Raw genomic sequence first — 25,054 nt, 5'->3', positions numbered from 1 at the left:
GTCTGTCCTCCCTGAGACCTCCTGACCCCAACCTTAAAGTCCCTACTGAAGCTTCATCTCCCTGTATCCCGGAGAAGCCCCAACGGGTAATGTGCGTGGGTAGTGCACCAGTTCTCCTGCCCGAAGAGACTGCTGCCCACCCAGAATCCACACCGGAGGACCCCCTGTTACCTCCTGAATCTTCCGGGATACCACTTGATGACAATTGGAGAGAGACTTCCCTATACTCTGCACCTGATACCTCGCCCGCTTCGTCCAGTGAGTCCGACCTAGTGTTCTCCGAAGCAGAGGTTACCCCCGAGTCTCTACATCCCTCCGATCAGGCGGAGGATCTCCAGTTGTCTCCTGAACCCTTCGGGGTGCTACCTGGTAGCGAATGGACAGAGACTTTCCTATACTCGGTACCTGATACCTCGGCTGCTTCATCCAGTGAGTCCGACCTAGTGTACTCTGAAGCAGAGGTTAACCATGAGTCTCTTCACCCCTCCAACCTGGCGGAGGACCTCCAGTTGTCTCCTGAGCCCTTCGGGGTGCTACCTGGTAGCGAAAGGACAGAGACTCTCCTATACTCTGTACCTGATACCTTGCTCGCTTCGCCTAGTGAGTCTAACCTAGTGTACTCCGAAGCAGAGGTTATTCATGAGTCTCTACACCCCTCCGACCAGGCGGAGGACCTCCAGTTGTCTCCAGAACCCTTCGGGGTGCCACCTGGTGGTGAATGGACAGAGACTTTCCTATACTCGGCACCCGATACCTCGCCTGCTTCGTCCAGTATGTCCGACCTAGTGTACTCTGAAGCAGATGTTTTCCCCGAGCCTCTGCACTCTTCTGACCTGGCGGAGGACCTCCAGTTGTTTCCTGAATCCTCCGGGGTACCACCAGATAACAAAGAGACAGTGACTTTTCCTCACCCTGTACCTGATAACCCGTCTATTTCTTCCTGTGAGCTTGACAAGATGTACCTCGAAGCAGAGATTACCCCCAAGTCTCTGCTCCCCTCCAACCCGGTGGAGGACTTCCAGTTGTCTCCTGTACCCTCTGGGGTGCCACCTGAAAGTATGTGGAGAGAGACTTCCTTGTGTGCTGTTCCTGGTACTCCACCCATTTCGTCTGTTGCTAAGGGTGGCTGGATAGGAGGTAGCATCCTAGCTAACCAGATGAGACCAGTTTTTCCTGTGGACAGTGGAAGTGATCTCCTTGAAGTGAAGGATTGGCCCTCGAATTCCCTGCGGAAGATTCTGGTAGGCCTGAAGAAGAGGGGGTGTAAGGGGGGGTACTGTAACATACCTGGCGGCATCCTTGCATAGTGGTCCATCTCCCACTGTGCAAGAGCGCGCACTTGATCTCCAGTCCAGAATGTCTCTCTGGCTTCCCTCCATGCTGTCTGTTTGCTTCTGTGTGCTGCTGCTTAAGGGCGGCGCCCGATCACTTCCTGCTTTTTGTACCTGCTGCAGGCACACCCCTTGTACGTCCTCAGCCTATTGCTGTCGGTCACCTGGTATTTAAACCAGCTGCTCCAATTAACCCATGCCTGAGCATTGTGTTTCATTTAGTGTGCTCTTGCACTCTGAATGTGCCAGGTCCCTTCTGTGTTCTCTTGTCTGCCTATCCTGGAGGCTGTATTTCCAGGCCTGTCTGAACACGCTGCTAGCCTGTTCCTCCCGCCTTCTAGGGGCCGATTACCTAGACCCGCTCCTGTATCTTGTCTGTCCTGTCTGAACACACTCCTAGCCTGTTCCTCCCGCCTTCTAGGGGCTGCTACCTAGACCCGCTCCTGTATCTTGCTACTGTGTCTGTTCTTGTCTGTATACTCTTCTAGCCTGTTTCCCGTGTTTCTCTATGTCCGTACCTTTCCTTTTTCTGCAGAGTCTGAACTCGTACCTAACTCCTGCTCGTTGTCACTGTACTCCCGTTTGTGAGTTTGTGGTCCACTCGCTACTTCACTGCAAGTACCCTGTGGGTATCTGGTTCTGCCTTTCCCTTCTTGTCTGTTCCGTGTGAACAGAGCCCTGTCCCCCCTGCTCTGCCTTGCTCACCGCTCCGGCGGTTCTAGCCTGCTCTGCCTTGCTCACCGCTCCAGGCGGTCTCGTCCTGCCCTGCTCTTGCTCACCTCTCTGGGCGGCCTCACTCTGCTGTGTTTGTCCGCCACATCTGTGGTTCTGTTCCTGAGTCCCAGTGTGTACTGGGTCCTATCCCACCTGTGTTCCTACCTGCTAGTGCCTCCCTGTCTGCACTCTAGCTGTGCTTGCCTGTACCCGCCTGCCTGCATACCAGTCGTGCCTGCCTATACCCACCAGTCTGTGTGCCAGCCTAACCAGTCTGTTCCTGTATTCCCCTGTGTGGGTCAACAGCCGTGTCCGGGGTCTGTCCTGGAGTAGCACCTAGTCCCTCTGCTCGGTTCCTCCTTGGTGCACTGGCGTCGTATGCCGTCGTGCGACCCTGGTCAGATCGGATGAATACCTAGTTACGCCCCTCCAGGCATTCACTCTCCGGCACGGTCCAGAGGAATCACACGCACACGCCGCTCTGCCCGGGCGTGTGCATTACAGCATAATGGGCCCCGCACAGTCCTCCTTACTGTATAATGGGCCCCACATAGTGCTCCATACAGAATAATGGGCCCCACACAGTCCTCCATAAAGAACAATTGGCCCCACATAGAATTCCATACCGAATAATGGGCCCCACATAGTCCTCGATACAGAATAATGGCCCCACATAGTGCTCCATACAGAATAATGGCCCCACATAGTGTGCCATACAGAATAATGGTCCCACATAGTCCTCCATACAGAATAATGGGCCCACACAGTCCTCCATACAGAATAATGGTCCCCACATAGTCCTCCGTACAGTATAATGGCCCCACATAGTCCTCCATACAGTATAATGGCCCCACATAGTCCTCCATACAGTATAATTGCCCCACATAGTCCTCCATAAAGTATAATTGCCCCACATAGTCCTCCATACAGAATAATGGTCCCCACATAGTCCTCCGTACAGAATAATGGCCCCAAATAGTGTTCCATACACAACAATGGCCCCACATAGTCCTCCATACAGAATAATGGACCCAACTTAGTCTTCCATACAGAATAATGGCCCCACATAGTCCTCCATACAGAATAATGGGCCCTACAATGTCCTCCATACAGAATATTGGCCCCACATAATCCTCCATATAGAATAATGGGCCCCACATAGACTTTCATACAGAATAATGGGCCCCACATAGTCCTCCATACAGAATAATGGCCCCACATAATCTTCCATACAGTATAATGGGCCCACATAGTGCTCCATACAGAATAATGGGCCCCACATAGTTCTCCATACAGAATAATGGGCCCCAAATAGTTCTCCATACAGAATAATGGGCCCCACATAGTCCTCTATGCAGTATAATGGGCCCCACATAGTCCTCAATACAGAATAATGGTGCCACATAGTCCTCCGTACAGAATAAAGGGCCATACATAGTCCTCTATACAGACTAATGGCCCCACATAATCCTCCGTACAGTATAATGGGCCCACATAGTACTCCATACAGTATAATGACCCCACATAGTCCTCCATACAGAATAATGGGCCCCACATAGTCCTCCATACAGTATAATGGCCCCACATATTCCTCCATACAGAATAATTGCCCCACATAATCTTGCATACAGTATAATGGGCCCACATAGTGCTCCATACAGAATAATGGGCCCACATAGTCCTCCATACAGAATAATGGCCCCACATAGTCCTCCATACAGTATAATGGGCCCACATAGTGCTCCATACAGATTAATGGGCCCCACATAGTCCTCCATACAGTATAATGGCCCCACATCTTCCTCCATACAGAATAATGGCCCCACATAATCCTGCATACAGTATAATGGGCCCACATAGACCTCCATACAGAATAATGGGCCCCACATAGTGCTCCATACAGAATAATGGGCCCCACATAGTCCTCCATAGAGTATAATGGCCCAACATAGTCCTCCATACAGAATAATAGGCCACACATAGTCCTCCATACAGTATAATGGCCCCACATAGTCCTCCATACAGTATAATGGGCCCCACATAGTCCTCCATACAGTATAATGGCCCCACATAGTCCTCCATACAGTATAATGGGCCCCACATAGTTCTCCATACAGTATAATGGGCCCCACATAGTTCTCCATACAGCATAATGGGCCCCACATAGTCCTCCATACAGTGTAATGGGCCCCACATAGTCCATACAGTGTAATGGGCCCCACATAGTCCTCCATACAGTATAATGGGCCCCACATAGTCCTCCATACAGTATAATGGGCACCACATAGTCCTCCATACAGTATAATGGGCACCACATAGTCCTCCATACAGTATATTGGGCACCACATAGTCCTCCATACAGTATAATGGGCACCACATAGTCCTCCGTACAGTATAATGGGCCCCACATAGTCCTCCGTACAGAATAATGGGCCCAACATAGTCCTCCATACAGTATAATGGGCCACACATATTCCTCCATACAGTATAATGGGCCCCACATAGTCCTCCATACTGTATAATGGGCCCCACATAGTCATCCATACAGTATAATGGGCCCCACATAGTCATCCATACAGTATAATGGGCCCAACATAGTCCTCCATACAATATAATGGGCCCCACATAGTCCTCCATACAGTATAATGGGCCCCACATAGTTCTCCATACAGTATAATGGGCCCCACATAGTCCTCCATACAGTATAATGGGCATCACATAGTCCTCCATACAGTATAATGGGCCCCACAAAGTCCTCCATACATAATAATGGACCCAACATAGTCCTCCATACAATATAATGGGCCCCACATAGTCCTCCATACAGTATAATGGGACCCACATAGGGATGACGGTTCTGGTGTCACGGGCCAAATAAAACCATCCTGCTGGCCAGATTTGGCCCACGGGCCAGAGTTTGACACATATGCCTTAGGGGCAGTAAAATTTACTACGTGGGCGATCAATCAAAGAGTTTTTGCCAGAAAACTGGCGTAAAACAGTTTAAAAAGTCTCCAAATTTTTGAGCAACACAGGAGAGGGTAATACAGGAAGCTAACATGAGAAAGTTCCAGCAAGAAGTTCATGATTTTAGAATTGACAAGATTTATAGATGGCAGCCCAGACAAGTGAAAGAGTAATCTGTATTCAGAACTACAGTACGTCCTCGTCCTCTATCTCCCAGTGCAGAATCTCAAGATGAGAAATTTGCCATGCCAGTACAGTGGAACCCATCCCTAGAGGTGACCCCATTTTAGGCATGATACCCCTTATGGATTATATATAATGATGCAGTAAACATTCAGTCCCACACAATGCTTTACATTGTACATTTTGCAGAGTGTAATTTTGCATTTTTACACTAAGTAATCCCAGTGCCCAATATGATGTACCCAAATATGCTCCACTGTAAAAACTCATCTTCCTAATTATCATGCTGGAATCGCTGGTTTGGAAAACATCCTACATGTGGCCCTAATATCCTGCCTTGGTGAAAGCATGCCGTGCACATTCGAGGACTAGTTTGGTGATTTATAGACACATCGGAGATGAAACCCCACTGTGGAAACTACTCCCGACAATGTATTCATCTGCAGCAGGGTTGGGTAACCTCAGGCCGCAATGATCTTTCATCCGGCCCCCAGGTAAATTCCGGAGGACCGCAGTGCTTGGCTGGCAGCTGTGTTTTGATGGCCACCGACCCTTTAGTTTCTTGTTCTGTGAGCACTTGCACACCGTGTTCACTATTGAACGCTGAGGAGCGGGCAAAGAAAGATTACGTCTTTACACAAGTGTCAGGATCTACTTTGCAGACGGAGTTAGCTTGCAATTTGTACGGCCCCCAAAGGATGTCATAAATATCCAAATGGCCCTTGGCACAAAAAAGGTTGCCCACCCCTGATCTACAGGTATGACACCAAAAATGGTCCTAGAAAACATGTTCCAGGGAGAAATTTGCAAATATCCTAGTGCCTAATACATTGTGTCCAGCTTGTGCTTATGGAGAAAGACAGCAATGTCAATCATGTGCATGTCAACCGCTGTTTGGGCACACTGCAGAGCTCCGAAAGGAGGGAGAGCCTTTTGGCTTTGGGACAACAAATTTTGCTTGTTTGATTTTTTGAAGCCATATTTCTAAAGGTGCTATTGACATGAAATTCTCACCAGATGTCGGTAACCACCCATCCAATCCACACAGGCAAAGAAGTCGCCAAAGATGTCCATAAATTAAGTTATGTGTAATAATGAAAGACACAGAGAATGACACACGCTTACTGAAATTTATTTAATACTTCATACAAAAGTCTTTGTTGGTGATGACAGCTTCAAGATGCCTCCTGTATGGAGAACTAGTCGCAGGCATTGCTCAGGTGTAATTTTGGCCCATTCTTCCATATACTCTTCATACCCTGTAGCTTCTGTGGGCTCCTTCTATGAACTCTGAGCTTTAGTTCCTTTCATACATTTTCTATTGGATTCATCTTTCACCTGATTACTATTTTTCACTAATAAGGAAAATACATTTAAAAAAAAAATTGTGAAGCTAGATTTTCTACCTTTTCCTGCAAAATGTTTAAACGCACTTGACCATGCTTTTTGTTCAGCACTGGAGTCTTGAGTGGTGAGCATGTAATCAGGGCATGGAGGTTGAGTGCATTACTTATGGTTTTCTTTGAAACAATTACAGTGCATTGTGAAAGTATTTGGCCCCCTTGAACTTTTCTACCTTTTGACACATTTCTGACTTCAAACATAAAGATATAAAATTCTAATTTTTTGGGAAGAATCAACAACAAGTGGGACACAATCGTGAAGTGGAATGAAATTTATTGGATATTTTAAACTTTTTTAACAAATTAAAAACTGAAAAGTGGGGGGTGCAATATTATTCGGCCCCCTTGAGTTAATACTTTGTAGAGCCACCTTTTGCTGCAATTACAGCTGCAAGTCGCTTGGGGTATGTCTCTATCAGTTTTGCACATCGAGACGCTGAAATTCTTGCCCATTCTTCCTTGCAAAACAGCTCGAGCTCATTGAGGTTGGATGGAGGGCGTTTGTGAACAGCCGTTTTCAGCTCTTTCCACAGATTCTCGATTGGATTCAGGTCTGGACTTTGACTTGGCCATTCTAACACCTGGATACGTTTATTTTTGAACCATTCCATTGTAGATTTTGCTTTATGTTTGGGATCATTGTCTTGTTGGAAGATAAATCTCCGTCTCAGTCTCAGGTCTTTTGCAGACTCCAACAGGTTTTCTTCCAGAATGGTCCTGCATTTGGCTCCGTCCATCTTCCCTTCAATTTTAACCATCTTCCCTATCCCTGCTGAAGAAAAGCAGGCCCAAACCATGAAGCTGCCACCACCATGTTTGACAGTGGGGATGGTGTTTTGAGGGTGATGAGCTGTGTTGCTTTTACACCAAACATATCGTTTTTGCATTGTGGCCAAAAAGTTTGATTTTGGTTTAATCTGACCAGAGCACCTTATTCCACATGTTTGGTGTGTCACCCAGGTGGCTTGTGGCAAACTTCAAACAAGACTTTTTATGGATATCTTTGAGAAATGGCTTTCCTCTTGCCACTCTTCCATAAAGGCCAGATTTGTGCAGTGTACAACTGATTGTTGTCCTATGGACAGACTCTCCCACCTCAGCTGTAGATCTCTGCAGTTCATCCAGAGTGATGGCTGCATCTCTGATCAGTCTTGTTCGAGATAAAAGTTTAGAGGGACGGCCGGGCCTTGGTAGATTTGCAGTGGTTTGATACTCCTTCCATTTCAATATGATCGCTTTCACAGTGCTCCTTGAGATGTTTAAAACTTGGGAAATCTTTTTGCAAATCAGGCTTTAAACTTCGCCACAACAGTATCTCGGACCTGCCTGGTGTCTTCCTTGGTCTTCATGATGCTCTCTGCACTTGAAACAGAACCCTGAGACTATCACAGAGCAGGTGCATTTATATGGAGATTTGATTACACACAGGTGGATTCTATTTATCATTACCCGTCATTTAGGACAATATTGGATCATTCAGAGATCCTCACTGAACTTCTGGAGTGAGTTTGCTGCACTGAAAGTAAAGGGGCCGAATAATATTGCACGCCCCACTTTTCAGTTTTTAATTTGTTAAAAAAGTTTAAAATATCCAATAAATTTCGTTCCACTTCACGATTGTGTCCCACTTGTTGTTGATTCTTCCCAAAAAAATTAGAATTTTATATCTTTATGTTTGAAGCCAGAAATGTGGCAAAAGGTAGAAAAGTTCAAGGGGGCCAAATACTTTCACAATGCACTGTATACCTGTTAATTCCACATCTTTCTGTAGGTGGTCTTTTGCTCTTGGACAACTCTTCTGGTGAAATTATGTTCTTTCTACTTCTGGATTATTGTCTCAACAGTGCTCATTGGAACCTTCAGTAGTTTAGAAATTCTTCTGTCAATGCCATCAGTATATTTTGCAACAGTAATGTTGCAAAGGTCTTGAGACAGCTCACTGGTTTTACCCATCATGAGATGTTTCTTGTGTGGCACCTTGGTAATGATATATCGTTTTCTAGGCCATCAGATGAACCAGCTGATATTATTTTTCACTCAGTGGCAGGAGTGCTTTCTAATTACTGATAGATTTCATCTGGAGTCAGGATTTTCCATGTACAAAGATATAAGGATCTTCCATGTTTTTTTTGCACCTCTGTTACTTCATGTGTTCAATACTTTTTGCCTGTGCCATTTCTCATTATTACACATAACTTAATTTATGGACATCTATGGTTTGATTTCTTTGCTTGTGTGGATTGGAAGGGATTATACCAAAATCTGACGAGAATTTCATGTCAATAGCACCTTTAGAAATATATTTACTTAGAAAATTGGTGACGTGTTCAGTACTTATTTCAATTCGTTCACCCCCAGTACAATTTTTTTTCCATCATCCTATTCTGGTCATAACTTTTTTGTCTTTCAGCTAACAGAGCTGCGTCAGGATTTTTATTTTTACAACTGTGGCCTTTTTAACTCTCTGAGCATGGAATCAAGGGAGTTAAACAGCTAGGGGCAAATCAGGGCCTTCAACTGAAAGCCCCCATGGCTTGCCAAATTCCTTTTTTTTCATTGTTTAGTATACTTCTTCAATAAAGGGTGTTATTTGATATGTAAAAAAAAATGGCAAATGCCATGGATGTTTTTTTCTAAAGAAGAAATGAATATAGTGCTATATGCATATTTTAATTGGCAAATAAATAGTTTTTTTTGTTTGTTTGATTTTTTAAATGGCCAATGCTTAATTGAACTTAACCTTGAACCACAGATGATGGCTGGTGCTGGAGCAGAATTCCCACTCACTTAAATTCATGCAGCAGCTGGCCAGTGCAGTGGATGGAGCTTCAGATGCATTTGGCTACAACTGGGACTCCAGGGCATGATTAGTGCACAGGCAGCAATGGAAGGAATAGGCAATAAGTGAGCACTTGCGGACTTACCTTGGTAATAGATCACGCTGATCAGCATCATTTCAAAGTCAGGAAGCTCTTTGAATACACTTGGGATAAGGTTATTTGTTACTTTCGAAACCCAATTGTTAATTTTGTTCAAGTTCTTCGTTTTATCGTTTTGTAATTGTATCCCTTTACTTCCGTAAAATCTTTCTGATTGGCTGCTAAACTCTTCTTTTAAAGAAAACTCTGGAAAGAGACATTATTTCTTAAGTGAAGCATAAGGATTCCCTTATATACAGATCATTGAAACAGAATATCATGACAATTTCTTCTGAAGCATTTTTATATAATCTTGAATCTAACATTATCTACTTTTATCTACTGATTTATGCAGGATAATGTGTAGATGGAGTTCACTGTCAAACCTACCCACAAGACGTACGCAAACACTATATATACAACGCCAGCGTTTCCTGGAGATCAGAACATTAGTGGTTTCTTATACTTTTACCACATCACAGTAATTAAAGGACCTTTCACTGGATTTTAAATTAACCTCCTTCAATTACTGCTGTTCCATTGATTCTGGGGCAGTTTTTCTATTTATTCTGTGCTCCTCCGTTCCAAAGTTATACCCCCTGAAAATAAAGATACAAATTTTCCCTTTAACCAACTAGGTGTGTACCATAGAACTTCTCTGTGGGTGTTTGTTTTTTTTCCTGTTTGCCAGAAAGTTCTGTAGTGTACACCAAGTTGGTTGAAGAGAAAATTTGCATCATTATTTTCAGGGGGTATAACTTTGAAACAGAGAGGCACATAAATAAAAAAGAAAAACTGTTCCAGAATCAATGGCTTAATTGGAGGAAGTACTTCATTTACATTTAAATAATCCAGTGGAAGGTTTTCTTTCAGTAGACTTTATGCTTAAGGGGAAGCTGTTATCAGAACGCGACATATTGATTAAATCAGGTTTTTGTATTTAAAGTATTCTCTAAAAATGTTGGTAGTTTATTTTTTTCCCATATTACAATCTGTATTAAAGATCAAAAATAGAAATCTTGCAATTTGTACACTGACAACTATGGCTTTTTTTAGACTCCTGCTTTCTTTTTTCAGGAAATAACACATGTACATTAGCCACAGTGAACAGACCTCTGACCCTATCTTTTGTATTGAAGCATTTAATAAGTGTGTGCAAAGGTCCTTGTGAATGGAGAAGGAGCAGATCAGCTGTGACAACACCTATTGTGGATCCTGTGTTATCTACTGTATAAAAAGGTGTTATCAGTCATTGTACAGGAGGAGGAGGTGAGCTGTGATATCACCTATTCTGAATGGCGGATCCTGTGTTATCTACTGTATATACAGGTGTTATCAGTCATTGTACAGGAGGAGGAGGTGAGCTGTGACATCATGTATTGTGAATGGCGGATCCTGTGTTATCTACTGTATATACAGGTGTTATCAGTCATTGTACAGGAGGAGGAGGTGAGCTGTGACATCTCCTATCATGAATGGTGGATCTTGTGTTATTAGCTGTGTATACAGGTGTTACCTGTCATTGCAATTTTGCATCTGATGATAAGAAAACTGAAAACACTCCCTGAAAAGACAGGAATAAATATGGGTTAATTTATCTGGGTTAAAATTTAATTCTACTTGAATTCTAGAATAATACATATACTCCAGAATATTGATTTTTTTGGGGGGTTTTTCACTTTGAAATATCTGAAAAAAATACTCACCTCATTGCTCACTTGTCCCTGCACCCATGCTGCGTCCAATTTGGATTGCCCATTGTTTGGTCTTCAGGGCCTCTTCTTTGCACAGTTATTCACTGGTATCTAACTCTAGAACAGGACTTTCGATTTTCCAATGGTTCATGACCTCCAAGGTCTGGAAGTGACCAGAAGTCCTCTTCTAGTATGGAGGCGTGTGACTGTGGAAAGAAGAGGCCCTCAGGACCAGATGGGTGGGTCCTAGACCCTAAGATTCTAATTTATCATTATTATTAACAGCCTTGAGCTCGATCTCGAGCTATGACGACTTGATAGGAAGATCGATCTTGTGCAAACCTAGATAGGTCCACCAGGGTCTTCTCTGCCGTTATCTTAACCTTATCAAGCCATCGGGTTGATGGTCTTCCTCTTCATCTTTTTTCTTCTATTCTTCCGACCATGATGTCCTTCTCCAGTGATTGCTATCTTCATATGTGTCCAAAGTAGGCAAGTCCTAGCTTGGTGATCCTTGCTTCTAGTGACATGTCTGGCTTGATTTGTTCCAAGATTTATTTGTTTGTTCTTCTTGCCATCCATGGTATTGATGACATCCTTCTCCAGCACCACATTTCCAAGACGATGATTCTTCTTCTCTCTTGTTTCTTTATCGTCCAGGTTTCGCATCTGTATGTTACTACAGAAAAGACCAGACTACGTACGAGCCACATCTCATTCACCAGTGAAATGTTCCTCTATTTGAAGACCTTGTCCAGAGACTTCATTGTTGATTTGCCCATAGCTATTCTCCTATTGACTTCCGGTGTTGTCGTTGCATCTTGAGTGATCATTTATACGAGAAATTTAAAGTCCTTTACAACTTCTAGTTCGTTGCCGTCCATCTCAAATGTATCCCGGGTAATAGTCAATATATTTGTCTTCTTTGTGTTGAGTAGGAGTCCTATGTTTGAGTTTTCCATCTTGACACTCCGTAATAAGTCCTTCATTCCATCTACGCTTGTTGCTATTAATGTTGTCTGCATATTTAAGATTGTTGATGATTCGTCCAGTAATTTTGATTCCTTCTTCTTTTTTGGCAAATCCAGCCTTCCTGAAAATAGCTTCTGCATATAAATTGAAGAGAAATGATGTCAGGATGCCGCCTTGTCTGACACCTCTCTCTACTATAAACCATGCCGTGTCACCATGTTCCATTCTTACTGTTGCTTCTTGGAACATTAAAGTCACAGAGAATAAGCGTAAAATTTGGCGAATTCGAATTTTATCAGATTCGTTCAACTCTAGGCAGAAAATATGAGTGTAAAAAAGCCCTATATTTTTGGGGGTCTTTTTTATTTGCTTTTTTTTTTTTATAAAAGTCGTGATATGAAAAAAAAAATTGCCAAAAATAAAAATAAGATACATGTAACACATAAACTTACTTTAAACAATAGGTCATTTTCTGACAATAGCTTCCCTTTAATGTCATGATATGCTAATGAATTCACATCAAGGATCTTGGTTCCGGGGACAAAATTTTGAATTATTAAACCAAATGTAATTTACTTTGAACACCACAAACATTTTCAGCTCATTGACCAAGAGGCAGCACTGAGCTACGGAACCAACCAGCTGAATCATATTATAGAGAACATATTTTGGATGATCATTATAAACTTATCACATAATTACTTTGATCTTTGCACTATCATTATTTATTTTTTCACAAATTTTTCATTTTTTTCTCAAGCTGAATTTCTATTCTATTCTGAATTTCTATTCTTTGTACATTGCACAGATGATACTCGGTTGGCTGCTACTTCCCTTGTAGTTAAATCAAATTAGTGGCCTTCAAAACTAAGTTATGTGAATCTATCACCAGGTTTTTGCTATTTAATCTGAGAGCAGCATGATGTAGGGGCTGAGACCCTGTTTATAATGAAGTATCACTCATTAGGCTGTGTGTTGTAGTTTCAAAACAATCAGTGTTTTATCAGCAGGAGATTATCACTGCAGGACTAGATCTCATGTGCCAGACAGTCCAGCTGTGTGACTCCGCCCCCACCACTGATTGGTTGCTTGCTGACAATGCACACAAGAAGCTGCCAATCAGTGAAGTGGGCGGGTTTATACAGCATTCCTAGCGCTGCTAGATCTACAGCAGAGAAAACAGGGATTCTATTAAACTACACCAAGCATCCCAGAAAGTGATACATAGCCGGAATCAGGGTCTCCGCCCCTACATCATTCTGCCCTCAGATTACGTAGCAAAAACCTAGTGACAGATTCTCTTTAATGGCCTTTTCCCTATCTTGCACAGTTTAACCCACTGATGAAAGTTCAGGTTTACTAGTGAATTAATACTTACATCTATATGGATGCCTCTATGCATAAATGAAGTAATTTTCTTTTTTAAAAAATCGTACTTACTGTTTTCCATTCATTTCTCACCTTTACTGAAGAAAATTTCATTTGCGCTAATAAATGATTTAAAATTGGTCAAGTTCTGCACAGCATGATGCACACACTGGGGGTTCTCCATATCAGGATATAATATTTTCAGCATTAATTCCCTTGTTTTTCCACTAGATCCTGGATGCAAAAAAAGTAAATAATAATTTTATTTAAATTTTTGTCCCAAGAAAATTGTAAAATTTTCACATTTTCTATTTTTTTTAGAAAAATCATTTAGAAAATATTTTGGAGCAAAGTAAGAGACAACAGCACTATGACATCACTCTATATTTAACCCTCTAAAGACCAGGATTTTTATTTCTTTTTTCGTTTTTGCGCTTTTGTTTTTTTCTTTCCCTTCTTCTAAGAGCCATAACTTTTTAACTTTTCTGTCGACGTAGCCATATGAAAGCTTGTTTTGTGTTGGATGAGTTGTACTTTTGAATGATACCATCCATGTTATCATGTGATGTACTGGAACGTGGACAAAAAAAATTACAAGTGCAGCAAAATTGCAAAAAAATTTTGGATTTATGCAATTCAAGGTCTGCTCCACCTGCGGCTGTTAGAGGCATATGATGGCTGAGGAACACAGCCATCATTTGCTGGCAAAAATGTTGGCTCAGTAATAATAATAATAATAATATAATTTTTATTTATATAGCGCTAACATATTCCACAACGCTTTACAAGTACCTGAGTCTGCATCAAAGTCAGGGAACAGGCTTAACAGGTACCAGTATGTCATATGTTGGTAAGGGCAGGGGCAGACACTGACTGATTGGGGCACCTGTGCAAGAAATGTGCCTGGGCCCCCCACCTTTTATGGTGACAAAGCTACAGATGTATATATAGCCACACACACATATACTGTATACCTCTTACATAGCCTTCTTTATTATGTATTTTGCTGTCCCTTATTACACAGTGCCCTCTATTGTTACGTACAGCACCGTCCCTTACATATCAGATTATATATTGTACTGTTCTTTAGTACATAGCGTCCTCTCTTGTTAGATGTATAATGCAATGATGGCTGATGGAGCATGGGAAAGCTTCTTTTCTAATGGAGGAGCTGATGGACTGGTCTTCTGGTCACCGGCTGCTCCATCAGCCGTCATTATATATCTAATAAGAGACGACTATATAATAAAAGAGGGTGACAAAAATAACAAGAATATGCTATGTAAGGAAGCCATATAATAAGAGACGGCACCATATATAACTAGAGAGGATGGTATGTAATAAGGGATGGTGTTATACATAATAAAAGAGGAAACTATATAACTAAGGACGGCGGTATACATAATAAGTAAGTACACTATATACTAAAGGACTGTGCTATACATAATAAGTGAGTACACTATATACTAAGGGACTGTGCTATGCATAATAAGGCTACATTCCTGTATCCGTTGGCAGTGTCGGTGTGCTGCCCGCTTTTACAGACGCATTGAGCATGCTCTATACTGATCCTCAAAATCAGATCAGAACAGGACATTCTCTGACCCTCACAGATCTCATTCTCAGATCCGTGATTTTCATGGATGTGTGAATGGATCTATAAAACTCTACGAGTCCGTGGACCATCCGATAAAAAATCTGGCAGCACACGGACATTTCACACAAATGTGAGAATACAGCCTAAGGGATTTTACAGATAACATTATCACTCCAAGTCACACAGTGCAGATATAGAATAATATTTACATCCAGGCACTTACCGCTGACGTCTCATATGATCAGAGTCTTTTTCTGCTGCTTCTTCTCCGTCTGGTCAGACCTTCATGTCGACATCTCCCAGCCACGACTCGTCTTGTCACGATGATCTCCAGACTAGAAAATAACAAGGTCACATATATTGTATACATACATGCGTCTCCCCCACACTGCTCCCCTGACTACAGATTTGTACCCCCCCATTAATTTTAGCCATTTAGTAATCAAAATATAAAGTGATCAGCAGCACTGTGCCCCCTATTAACTATAATCTCCACCGGACAATAATATAAATTATTCTGTCTCTGTGACTCTCCCCAATTAACTGTAAGGCTATGTGCACATGGAAAATATACAAGGCTTTACAGTACAAGCAAAGTGAAACCTCCATCATTGCTTTGTCCCAGCACCCCCATCATTGCTTTGTCCCAGCACCCCCATCATTGCTCTCTCCCACCACCCCCATCATTGTTCTGTCCCAGCACCCCCATCATTGCTATGTCCCAGCACCCCCATCATTTCTCTCTCCTAGCATCTCCATCATTGCTCTGTCCCACCACCCTCATCATTGCTCTGTCCCACCACCCCCATCATTGCTCTGTCCCAGCACCTCCATCATTAGTCTCTTCTAGCACCCCATCATTGCTCTCTCTCAGCACCCCCCATCATTGCTCTGTCCCACCATCCCATCATTGCTCTGTCTCAGCACCTCCATCATTGCTCTCTCCCAGCACCCCATCATTGCTCTCTCCTAGCACCCCCATCATTGCTCTCTCCCAGCACCCCCATCATTGCTCTCTCCCAGCACCCCGTTATTGCTCTTTCCTAGCACCCCCATCATTGCTCTCTTCCACCACCCTCATTATTGCTTTCTCCCAGCACCCCCATCATTGCTCTCTCCCAGCACCCCATTATTGCTCTCTCCTAGCACCACCATCATTGCTCTCTCCCACCACCCTCATTATTGCTTTCTCCCAGCAACCCCATAATTGCTCTGTGCCAGCACCTTCATCATTGCTCTCTCCCAGCACCCCCAGCATTGCTCTGTCCCAGCACCCCCATCATTGCTCTGTCCCAGCACCCCCATCATTGCTCTCTCCCAGCACCCCCATCATTGCTCTCTCCCAGCACCCCATTATTGCTCTCTCCTAGCACCACCATCATTGCTCTCTCCCACCACCCTCATTATTGCTTTCTCCCAGCACCCCCATCATTGCTCTGTCCCAGCACTTCCATCATTGCTCTCTCCCAGCACTCCCATCACTGCTGTCTCCCAGCAACCCCATAATTGCTCTGTGCCAGCACCTTCATCATTGCTCTCTCCCAGCACCCCCATCATTGCTCTGTCCCAGCACCCCCATCATTGCTCTCTCCCAGCACCCCCATCATTGCTCTCTCCCAGCACCCCGTTATTGCTCTCTCCTAGCACCCCCATCATTGCTCTCTCCCACCACCCTCATTATTGCTTTCTCCCAGCACCCTCATCATTGCTCTGTCTCAGCACTTCCATCATTGCTCTCTCCCAGCACCCCCATCACTGCTGTCTCCCAGCAACCCCATAATTGCTCTGTGCCAGCAACTTCATCATTGCTCTCTCCCAGCACCCCATCATTGCTCTGTCCCAGCACCCCCATCATTGCTCTGTCCCAGCACCCCCATCATTGCTCTGTTCCAGCACCGCCATCATTGCTCTGTCCCACCACCCCCATCATTTCTCTCTCCCACCATCCTCATCATTGCTCTCTCCTAGCACCCCCATCATTGCTCTGTCCCAGCACCTCCATCATTGCGCTCTCCCAGCACCCCATCATTGCTGTCTCCCAGCACCCCCATCATTGCTCTCCCAGCACCTCCATCATTGCTCTCTCCCAGCACCTCCATCATTGCTCTCTCCCAGCAACCCACATAATTGCTCTCCCCATCCCCACCATCCCCATTATTGCTCTCCCCATCCCCACCATCCCACCATTGCTCTCCCCATCATTGCTCTCCACATCCCCACCCTCCCCATAATTGCTCTCCCCAGCCCCTCCATCCTCATCATTGCTCTCCCCAGCCCCTCCATCCTCATCATTGCTCTCACCAGCCCCAACATCCTCATCATTGCTCTCCCCATCCCCACCATCCTCATCATTGCTCTCCCCAGCCACACCATCCCCATCATTGCTCTCCCCTTCCCCACCTTCCCCATCATTGCTCTCCCTCACCTTCCCTCATTATCCTGTTGCTCTCCCCAGTGTATTAGTAAAAAAAAAAAAAAAAACTTACCTCTCAGCCCGCTCCCCTGCAGCATCCGCCTCATTGCTGGCAACATTCTCTCTGACCCAGGCGCTCACTGTATGATGACGTCATCAAGCTGCGCGTGTCTGTGTCAAGGAGGAAGCACCAGGCAGGAAGCAGAGGATGGATCCCTCAGCTCCGCTGCCATTTTCAGGAGGAAAATGGCAGCGGAGCTGGAGGGATTGCTCTCTGCTGGCTGCACATGAAAGGGCAATCTGTCCATAGGCCCCCCCCAGACCTTCGGGCTCCGAGAAGCAGGCCAGATTGCCCTTAATATTAGCTGCCTGGCAAGGGCCCCCCTGACCCTCCGGGCCCAGGTGCAGCTGCACCGGCGGTATGTCCGCCCCTGGGTAAGGGGTTACGTGATGAAAAAAAAATTTGAATTTCATAAAAAATAATTTTTTTACTTTGTATAGCCATTTTCCAAGACTAGTAACGACATTTTTTTAATTGCTGGAGCTGAGTGAGGGCTTGTTTTTTTGTATGGCGAGCTAACATTATTATTTATACCAATTTATTGCATTTCTTTTAGGGGGCAAGGTGACAAAAAACACACAATTCCTGCATTTTGATTGTGTGCGATAGCAAATATATATACTAGATATACATATATATTTTTTTATTATTAGTTTTTTTAGGGGGGAGAAGGGTCTAGAAATTCTTAGATTTTTTTATTATTTTTTTTAAAACAATGTTAATAATTTTTTTTGTTTTATACATCACTATTTAATCCTCTTAGGGGATTTTAGGTATCTATCTATTTTTTCCCTTGCAGGTTTGGTGCAGATTTAAATCCTCAGCATTTTAATTCTTTCAGTGTTTTTGCTGCAGATTTCACCCATACTAATATATAGAGAAAAAAAAGCACCAAAAACACAGCAAAAACACTCTTATTTTACCCTGTGTTTTTCCTGCCAAGAGATGCAGAAATGGTGCTGAAATTTGTGCACCAAATACTTAATGCAGACACCCTAATTCAGTCAATACTAGCATTCATTTTAAACAATGACTGCATAAAACCCTTCTGCATTGCGTATACATTTTTTTTAACTAAAGGGGTTGTCCACCTTTGGGGATAATTTTTATTTATTTATTTTTTTTATTTATTTCAGTGCATGTATTTGAGACAAAAAAATAATATTTTTTGCAATTTACTTTCATTTAAAATGTTGCACCATTTGGGTTTTGCAGACGCTTTGCTTCCATGTACATACAAATTTGATGTGGTCTGTGATCATAAATCAGCTACGAGGAGCTAAAAAGAAGACAGATAAGAGTAAGGCCTCATTCAGACGTCAGTATTTTCCACGTACAAGAAAAATGGACCGATTATTCTGATCAGACTGTAGTCTGAGTGCCATAAGTTTCTCTCGTACATGGAGAAGAAAAGAAAAGTTTCTCCACCTTCTCCTTTGTCTTCCGAGTGTGGTCCGATGTTTTTCACGGATCCAAAAACTTGCATTGCCAATATTGTTCTGACACTCGGATCAAAAACTGGACATGTCTCTGATATTTTCTGAAATTGCTTGAGGAAAAAAAATAGGACATATGCACAGCCCCATAGAACATAATAGGCAGCCTCGGACTGGCCCACAGGAGAACCGGAGAATTCTCCGGTAGGCCGCCCCTGTGATGGAGTACTAATAAGTAGCGCTGTTAAACTTGATTCACAATTTGCTGAAAAGGTATCATCTAACCATTCATTAAACAGGCTGGCCAAGTTAATATTACATAGAAGCAAGAGTTTTGTACTATGAACAATGGGCCCCAAGACTCAATGTTACTGGAGGGCCCTAAGATAGTTCGAGTTCTATCTGTGAAAAAAAAACAGATCACACTCGTACGTGAAAAACTGACTTTTGAATGAACCCTTGGAAACTCTCCAAATGGACTGTCAGAATGAGCTCACTGACAGATTCTCAGATAACTCATTCTGCAGCCTCAAATAGAATCAGGCAACTGAGAGGCTATAGAAGGCAAACGGTGCAAAATTTTAAATGAAACGTAATAATAATGATAAAAAAAGATTTTTAGCAAAAAAAAAAGTCAACAAATTAATTTACATTAATCATAAAAACCGTCTGCGTTCCTTACCTAGCATTAGCTGCGATAGCCCCAGTGCGATGCTGATCGGAGCAATCACGAGATTTGATGTTTCGTCACGTTGTGACAGCGTTTTGTACATCTCCAGTGTGAATCTGCTCAGTTGTTTCGACGCCTCCTCGGTGGCATTGTGGGGATTCGCACATTCTGGCCACATCGAAGAACAATTAAACTCTGGCGTTGCTGCTGATGTTTGCACCTTTGGCAGAATTGTTCCTATATTTTCCTCGTCTTTGGTTTGGTCACTTTTGGTGGCAGATTGGTCCTTTTCAGACGGAACGCTATTATTTGCTTCGGCATCAGCTTCTAAATTATTTTCCGATTTCCTTTTACTATCTTTAATGGGACAATGAGCTGTAGATCCTGCTGCTCCTTTTTTCCTTTTACTTTCTGTTGGCGGATCCTTCTGATTTATAGGAACTGTATTTATACTGTCTGTTGATTCCTGCGGGTTTTTGACATTATGTACGTCTGTAGCAGTCTCATGATTAGGACCTTTTTCTACTGAATTTGCGTCCGGAACAGTAATTAATTCCTGAAGAAACAAAAAAAACCTTTATGTCACATCTACACAATGTGGTCTGAAGATGTGGTATGATCAGACCATGTTCCTGCATGGTCAGACACAGCCATTACGCAGCACACAGCAGGGACACATTTATAAGATTATCTCAGCACAGGAACATTTTATTTAACCCCTTAAGCCCCGCGGGTGGTTTGCACGTTAATGACCGGGCCAATTTTTACAATTCTGACCACTGTCACTTTATGAGGTAATTACTCTCGAACGCTTCAACGGATCCCCCTGATTCTGAGATTGTTTTTTCGTGACATATTGTACTTCATGATTGTGGAAAAATTTCTTCGATATCACTTGCGTTTATTTGTGAAAAAAATGGAAATTTGGCGAAAATTTTGAAAATTTTGCAATTTTCAAAATTTGAATTTTTAAGCCCTGAAATCAGAGCGATATGTCACACAAAAGAGTTAATAAATAACATTTCCCACATGTCTACTTTACATCAGCACAATTTTGGAACCAAAATTTTTTTTTGTTAGGGAGCTATAAGGGTTAAAAGTTGACCAGCGATTTCTCATTTTTCCAACAAAATTTACAAAACCATTTTTTTAGGGACCACATCACATTTGAAGTCACTTTGAGAGGTCTTTATGACAGAAAATACCCAAAAGTGACACCATTCTAAAAACTGCACCCCTCAAGGTGCTCAAAACCACATTCAAGAACTTTATTAACCCTTCAGGTGCTTCACAGGAATTTTTTGAATGTGGAAGAAAAAAATGAACATTTAACTTTTTTCACAAAAATGTTAATTTAGACCCAATTTTTTTTATTTTCACAGGGGTAACAAGAAAAAATGGACCCCAAAATTTGTTGTGCAATTTCCCCTGGGCACGCAGATACCCAATATTTGGGGAAAAAATACTGTTTGGGCGCACGGCAGGGCTCGGAAGGGAAGGAGCGCTATTTGACTTTTTGATTGTAAAATTTGCTTGAATAATTAGCGGACGCCATGTTGTGTTTGGAGAGCCCATGTGTGCCCAAACTTTGGAGCTCCCCCACAAGTGACCCCATTTTGGAAACTAGACCCCCCAAGGCACCTATCTAGATGCATAGTGAGCACTTGGAACCCCCAGGTGCTTCACAAATTGATTCGTAACAATGAAAAAGTGAAAAAAAAAACACTTTTTCATTTTTATGAATCAATTTGTGAAGCACCTGAGTGTTCCAAGTGCTCACAATGCATCTAGATAGGTGCCTTGGGGGGTCTAGTTTCCAAAATGGGGTCACTTGTGGGGGAGCTCCAATGTTTGGGCACACAGCGGCTCTCCAAACGCAACATGGTGTCGCTAACAATTTGAGCCGATTTTCCGTTAAATTTGTTAGAGGACACCATGTTGCATTTAGAGAGTCCCTGTGTGCCCAAACATTGGAGCTCCCCCACAAGTGACCCCATTTTGGAAACTAGACCCCCCAAGGCACCTATCTAGATGCATAGTGAGCACTTGGAACCCCCAGGTGCTTCACAAATTGATTCGTAACAATGAAAAAGTGAAAAAAAAAACACTTTTTCATTTGTATGAATCAATTTGTGAAGCACCTGAGGGTTCCAAGTGCTCACTATGCATCTAGATAGGTGCCTTGGGTGGTCTAGTTTCCAAAATGGGGTCACTTGTGGGGGAGCTCCAATATTTGGGCACACAGCGGCTCTCTAAATGCAACATGGTGTCCGCTAACAAATTTAACGCAAAATTGGCTCAAATTGTTAGCGACACCATGTTGCGTTTGGAGAGCTGCTGTGTGCCCAAACATTGGAGCTCCCCCACAAGTGACCCCATTTTGGAAACTAGACCCCCCAAGGCACCTATCTAGATGCATAGTGAGCACTTGGAACCCCCAGGTGCTTCACAAATTGATTCGTAATAATGAAAAAGTGAAAAAAAAAACACTTTTTCATTTTTACGAATTAATTTGTGAAGCACCTAGGGGTTCCAAGTGCTCACTATGCATCTAGATAGGTGCCTTGGGGGGTCTAGTTTCCAAAATGGGGTCACTTGTGGAGGAGCTCCAATGTTTGGGCACACAGGGACTCTCCAAATGCAACATGATATCCGCTAACAATTTGAGCCGACAATTTGTTAGCGGATATCATGTTGCATTTGGAGAGTCCCTGTGTGCCCAAACATTGGAGCTCCCCCACAAGTGACCCCATTTTGGAAACTAGACCCCCCAAGGCACCTATCTAGATGCATAGTGAGCACTTGGAACCCCCAGGTGCTTCACAAATTGATTCGTAACAATGAAAAAGTGAAAAAAAAAACACTTTTTCATTTGTATGAATCAATTTGTGAAGCACCTGAGGGTTCCAAGTGCTCACTATGCATCTAGATAGGTGCCTTGGGTGGTCTAGTTTCCAAAATGGGGTCACTTGTGGGGGAGCTCCAATATTTGGGCACACAGCGGCTCTCTAAATGCAACATGGTGTCCGCTAACAAATTTAACGCAAAATTGGCTCAAATTGTTAGCGACACCATGTTGCGTTTGGAGAGCTGCTGTGTGCCCAAACATTGGAGCTCCCCCACAAGTGACCCCATTTTGGAAACTAGACCCCCCAAGGCACCTATCTAGATGCATAGTGAGCACTTGGAACCCCCAGGTGCTTCACAAATTGATTCGTAACAATGAAAAAGTGAAAAAAAAAACACTTTTTCATTTTTATGAATCAATTTGTGAAGCACCTGGGGGTTCCAACTGCTCACTATGCATCTAGATAGGTGCCTTGGGGGGTCTAGTTTCCAAAATGGGGTCACTTGTGGGAGAGCTCCAATGTTTGGGCACACAGGGACTCTCTAAATGCAACATGGTATCCGCTAACAAATTGAATGGAAAATCGGCTCAAATTGTTAGCGGACACCACATTGCGTTTGGAGAGCTTCTCTGTGCCCAAACTTTGGAGCTCCCCCACAAGTGACCCCATTTTGGAAACTAGACCCCCCCAAGGCACCTTTCTAGATGCATAGTGAGCACTTGGAACCCCCAGGTGCTTCACAAATTGATTCGTAATAATGAAAAAGTGAAAAAAAAAACACTTTTTCATTTTTACGAATCAATTTGTGAAGCACCTAGGGGTTCCAAGTGCTCACTATGCATCTAGATAGGTGCCTTGGGGGGTCTAGTTTCCAAAATGGGGTCACTTGTGGGGGAGCTCCAATGTTTGGGCACACAGGGACTCTCTAAATGCAACATGGTATCCGCTAACAAATTGAATGGAAAATCGGCTCAAATTGTTAGCGGACGCCACATTGCGTTTGGAGAGCCCCTCTGTGCCCAAACTTTGGAGCTCCCCCACAAGTGACCCCATTTTGGAAACTAGACCCCCCAAGGCACCTTTCTAGATGCATAGTGAGCACTTGGAACCCCCAGGTGCTTCACAAATTGATTCGTAATAATGAAAAAGTGAAAAAAAAAACACTTTTTCATTTTTACGAATTAATTTGTGAAGCACCTAGGGGTTCCAAGTGCTCACTATGCATCTAGATAGGTGCCTTGGGGGGTCTAGTTTCCAAAATGGGGTCACTTGTGGAGGAGCTCCAATGTTTGGGCACACAGGGACTCTCCAAATGCAACATGATATCCGCTAACAATTTGAGCCGACAATTTGTTAGCGGATATCATGTTGCATTTGGAGAGTCCCTGTGTGCCCAAACATTGGAGCTCCCCCACAAGTGACCCCATTTTGGAAACTAGACCCCCCAAGGCACCTATCTAGATTCATAGTGAGCACTTGGAACCCCAGGTGCTTCACAAATTGATTCGTAAAAATGAAAAAGTGTTTTTTTTTTCACTTTTTCATTTTTACGAATCAATTTGTGAAGCACCTGGGGGTTCCAAGTGCTCACTATGCATCTAGAAAGGTGCCTTGGGGGGTCTAGTTTCCAAAATGGGGTCACTTGTGGGGGAGCTCCAAAGTTTGGGCACAGAGGGGCTCTCCAAACGCAATGTGGTGTCCGCTAACAATTTGAGCCGATTTTCCATTTAATTTGTTAGCGGATACCATGTTGCATTTAGAGAGTCCCTGTGTGCCCAAACATTGGAGCTCCCCCACAAGTGACCCCATTTTGGAAACTAGACCCCCCAAGGCACCTATCTAGATTCATAGTGAGCACTTGGAACCCCAGGTGCTTCACAAATTGATTCATAAAAATGAAAAAGTGTTTTTTTTTTCACTTTTTCATTTTTACGAATCAATTTGTGAAGCACCTGGGGGTTCTAAGTGCTCACTATGCATCTAGATAGGTGCCTTGGGGGGTCTAGTTTCCAAAATGGGGTCACTTGTGGGGGAGCTCCAATGTTTGGACACACAGGGGCTCTCCAAACGCAACATGGCGTCCGCTAACAATTTGAGCCGATTTTCCATTCAATTTGTTAGCGGACACCATGTCGCGTTTGGAGAGCCCGTGATGTGCCTAAACAGTGGAGCTCCCCCACAAGTGTCCCCATTTTGGAAACTAGACCCCTCAAAGATTTTATTAAGGTGTATAGTGAACATTTTGAACCCAGAGGTACGGCACATTATTTGTTTACATTAGGTCATCATATTGAATAAGTTTTCATTATTCTTGAGCGCAAGTGCTCGCTACTTGAGTTTGCATCGGGTACTCAGGTATGCACCATGTACAGCGTGTGCTCGAGTGACATGCTCGAGTCCCTGCTCCGCATGTTTCACGGTTATTAGACACCCAAAAAAAAACATGCGGGGATCGCTCGTGCATGGCAGGCAATCCCC

The 25,054-nt window shown here is 43.4% G+C and overlaps 1 protein-coding gene across 1 annotated transcript in view; it reads right to left on the bottom strand.

Annotated features, from left to right (window-relative positions):
* LOC141270542 (factor XIIa inhibitor-like) overlaps window positions 1-25,054 on the bottom strand; it is a 76,474-nt gene that overhangs the window by 47,689 nt on the left and 3,731 nt on the right. The window contains exons 3-5 of the mRNA XM_073680603.1: window positions 19,740-20,283; window positions 13,644-13,784; window positions 9,523-9,723 (exon numbers count right to left, since the gene is read on the bottom strand). Of these exons, the coding sequence (XP_073536704.1) occupies window positions 9,523-9,723; window positions 13,644-13,784; window positions 19,740-20,283 (886 nt within the window). The remainder of the gene's footprint in view (window positions 1-9,522; window positions 9,724-13,643; window positions 13,785-19,739; window positions 20,284-25,054) is intronic.

Source organism: Phyllobates terribilis, unplaced genomic scaffold (assembly GCF_046119375.1).
Source record: "Phyllobates terribilis strain yellow unplaced genomic scaffold, ASM4611937v1 Scaffold_1__5_contigs__length_1240528914, whole genome shotgun sequence".
NCBI classification, from domain to species: domain Eukaryota; kingdom Metazoa; phylum Chordata; class Amphibia; order Anura; family Dendrobatidae; genus Phyllobates; species Phyllobates terribilis.
The sequence above is the reverse complement of the archived record's forward strand: the minus strand, read 5'-3'. Positions and strand labels throughout refer to the sequence as shown.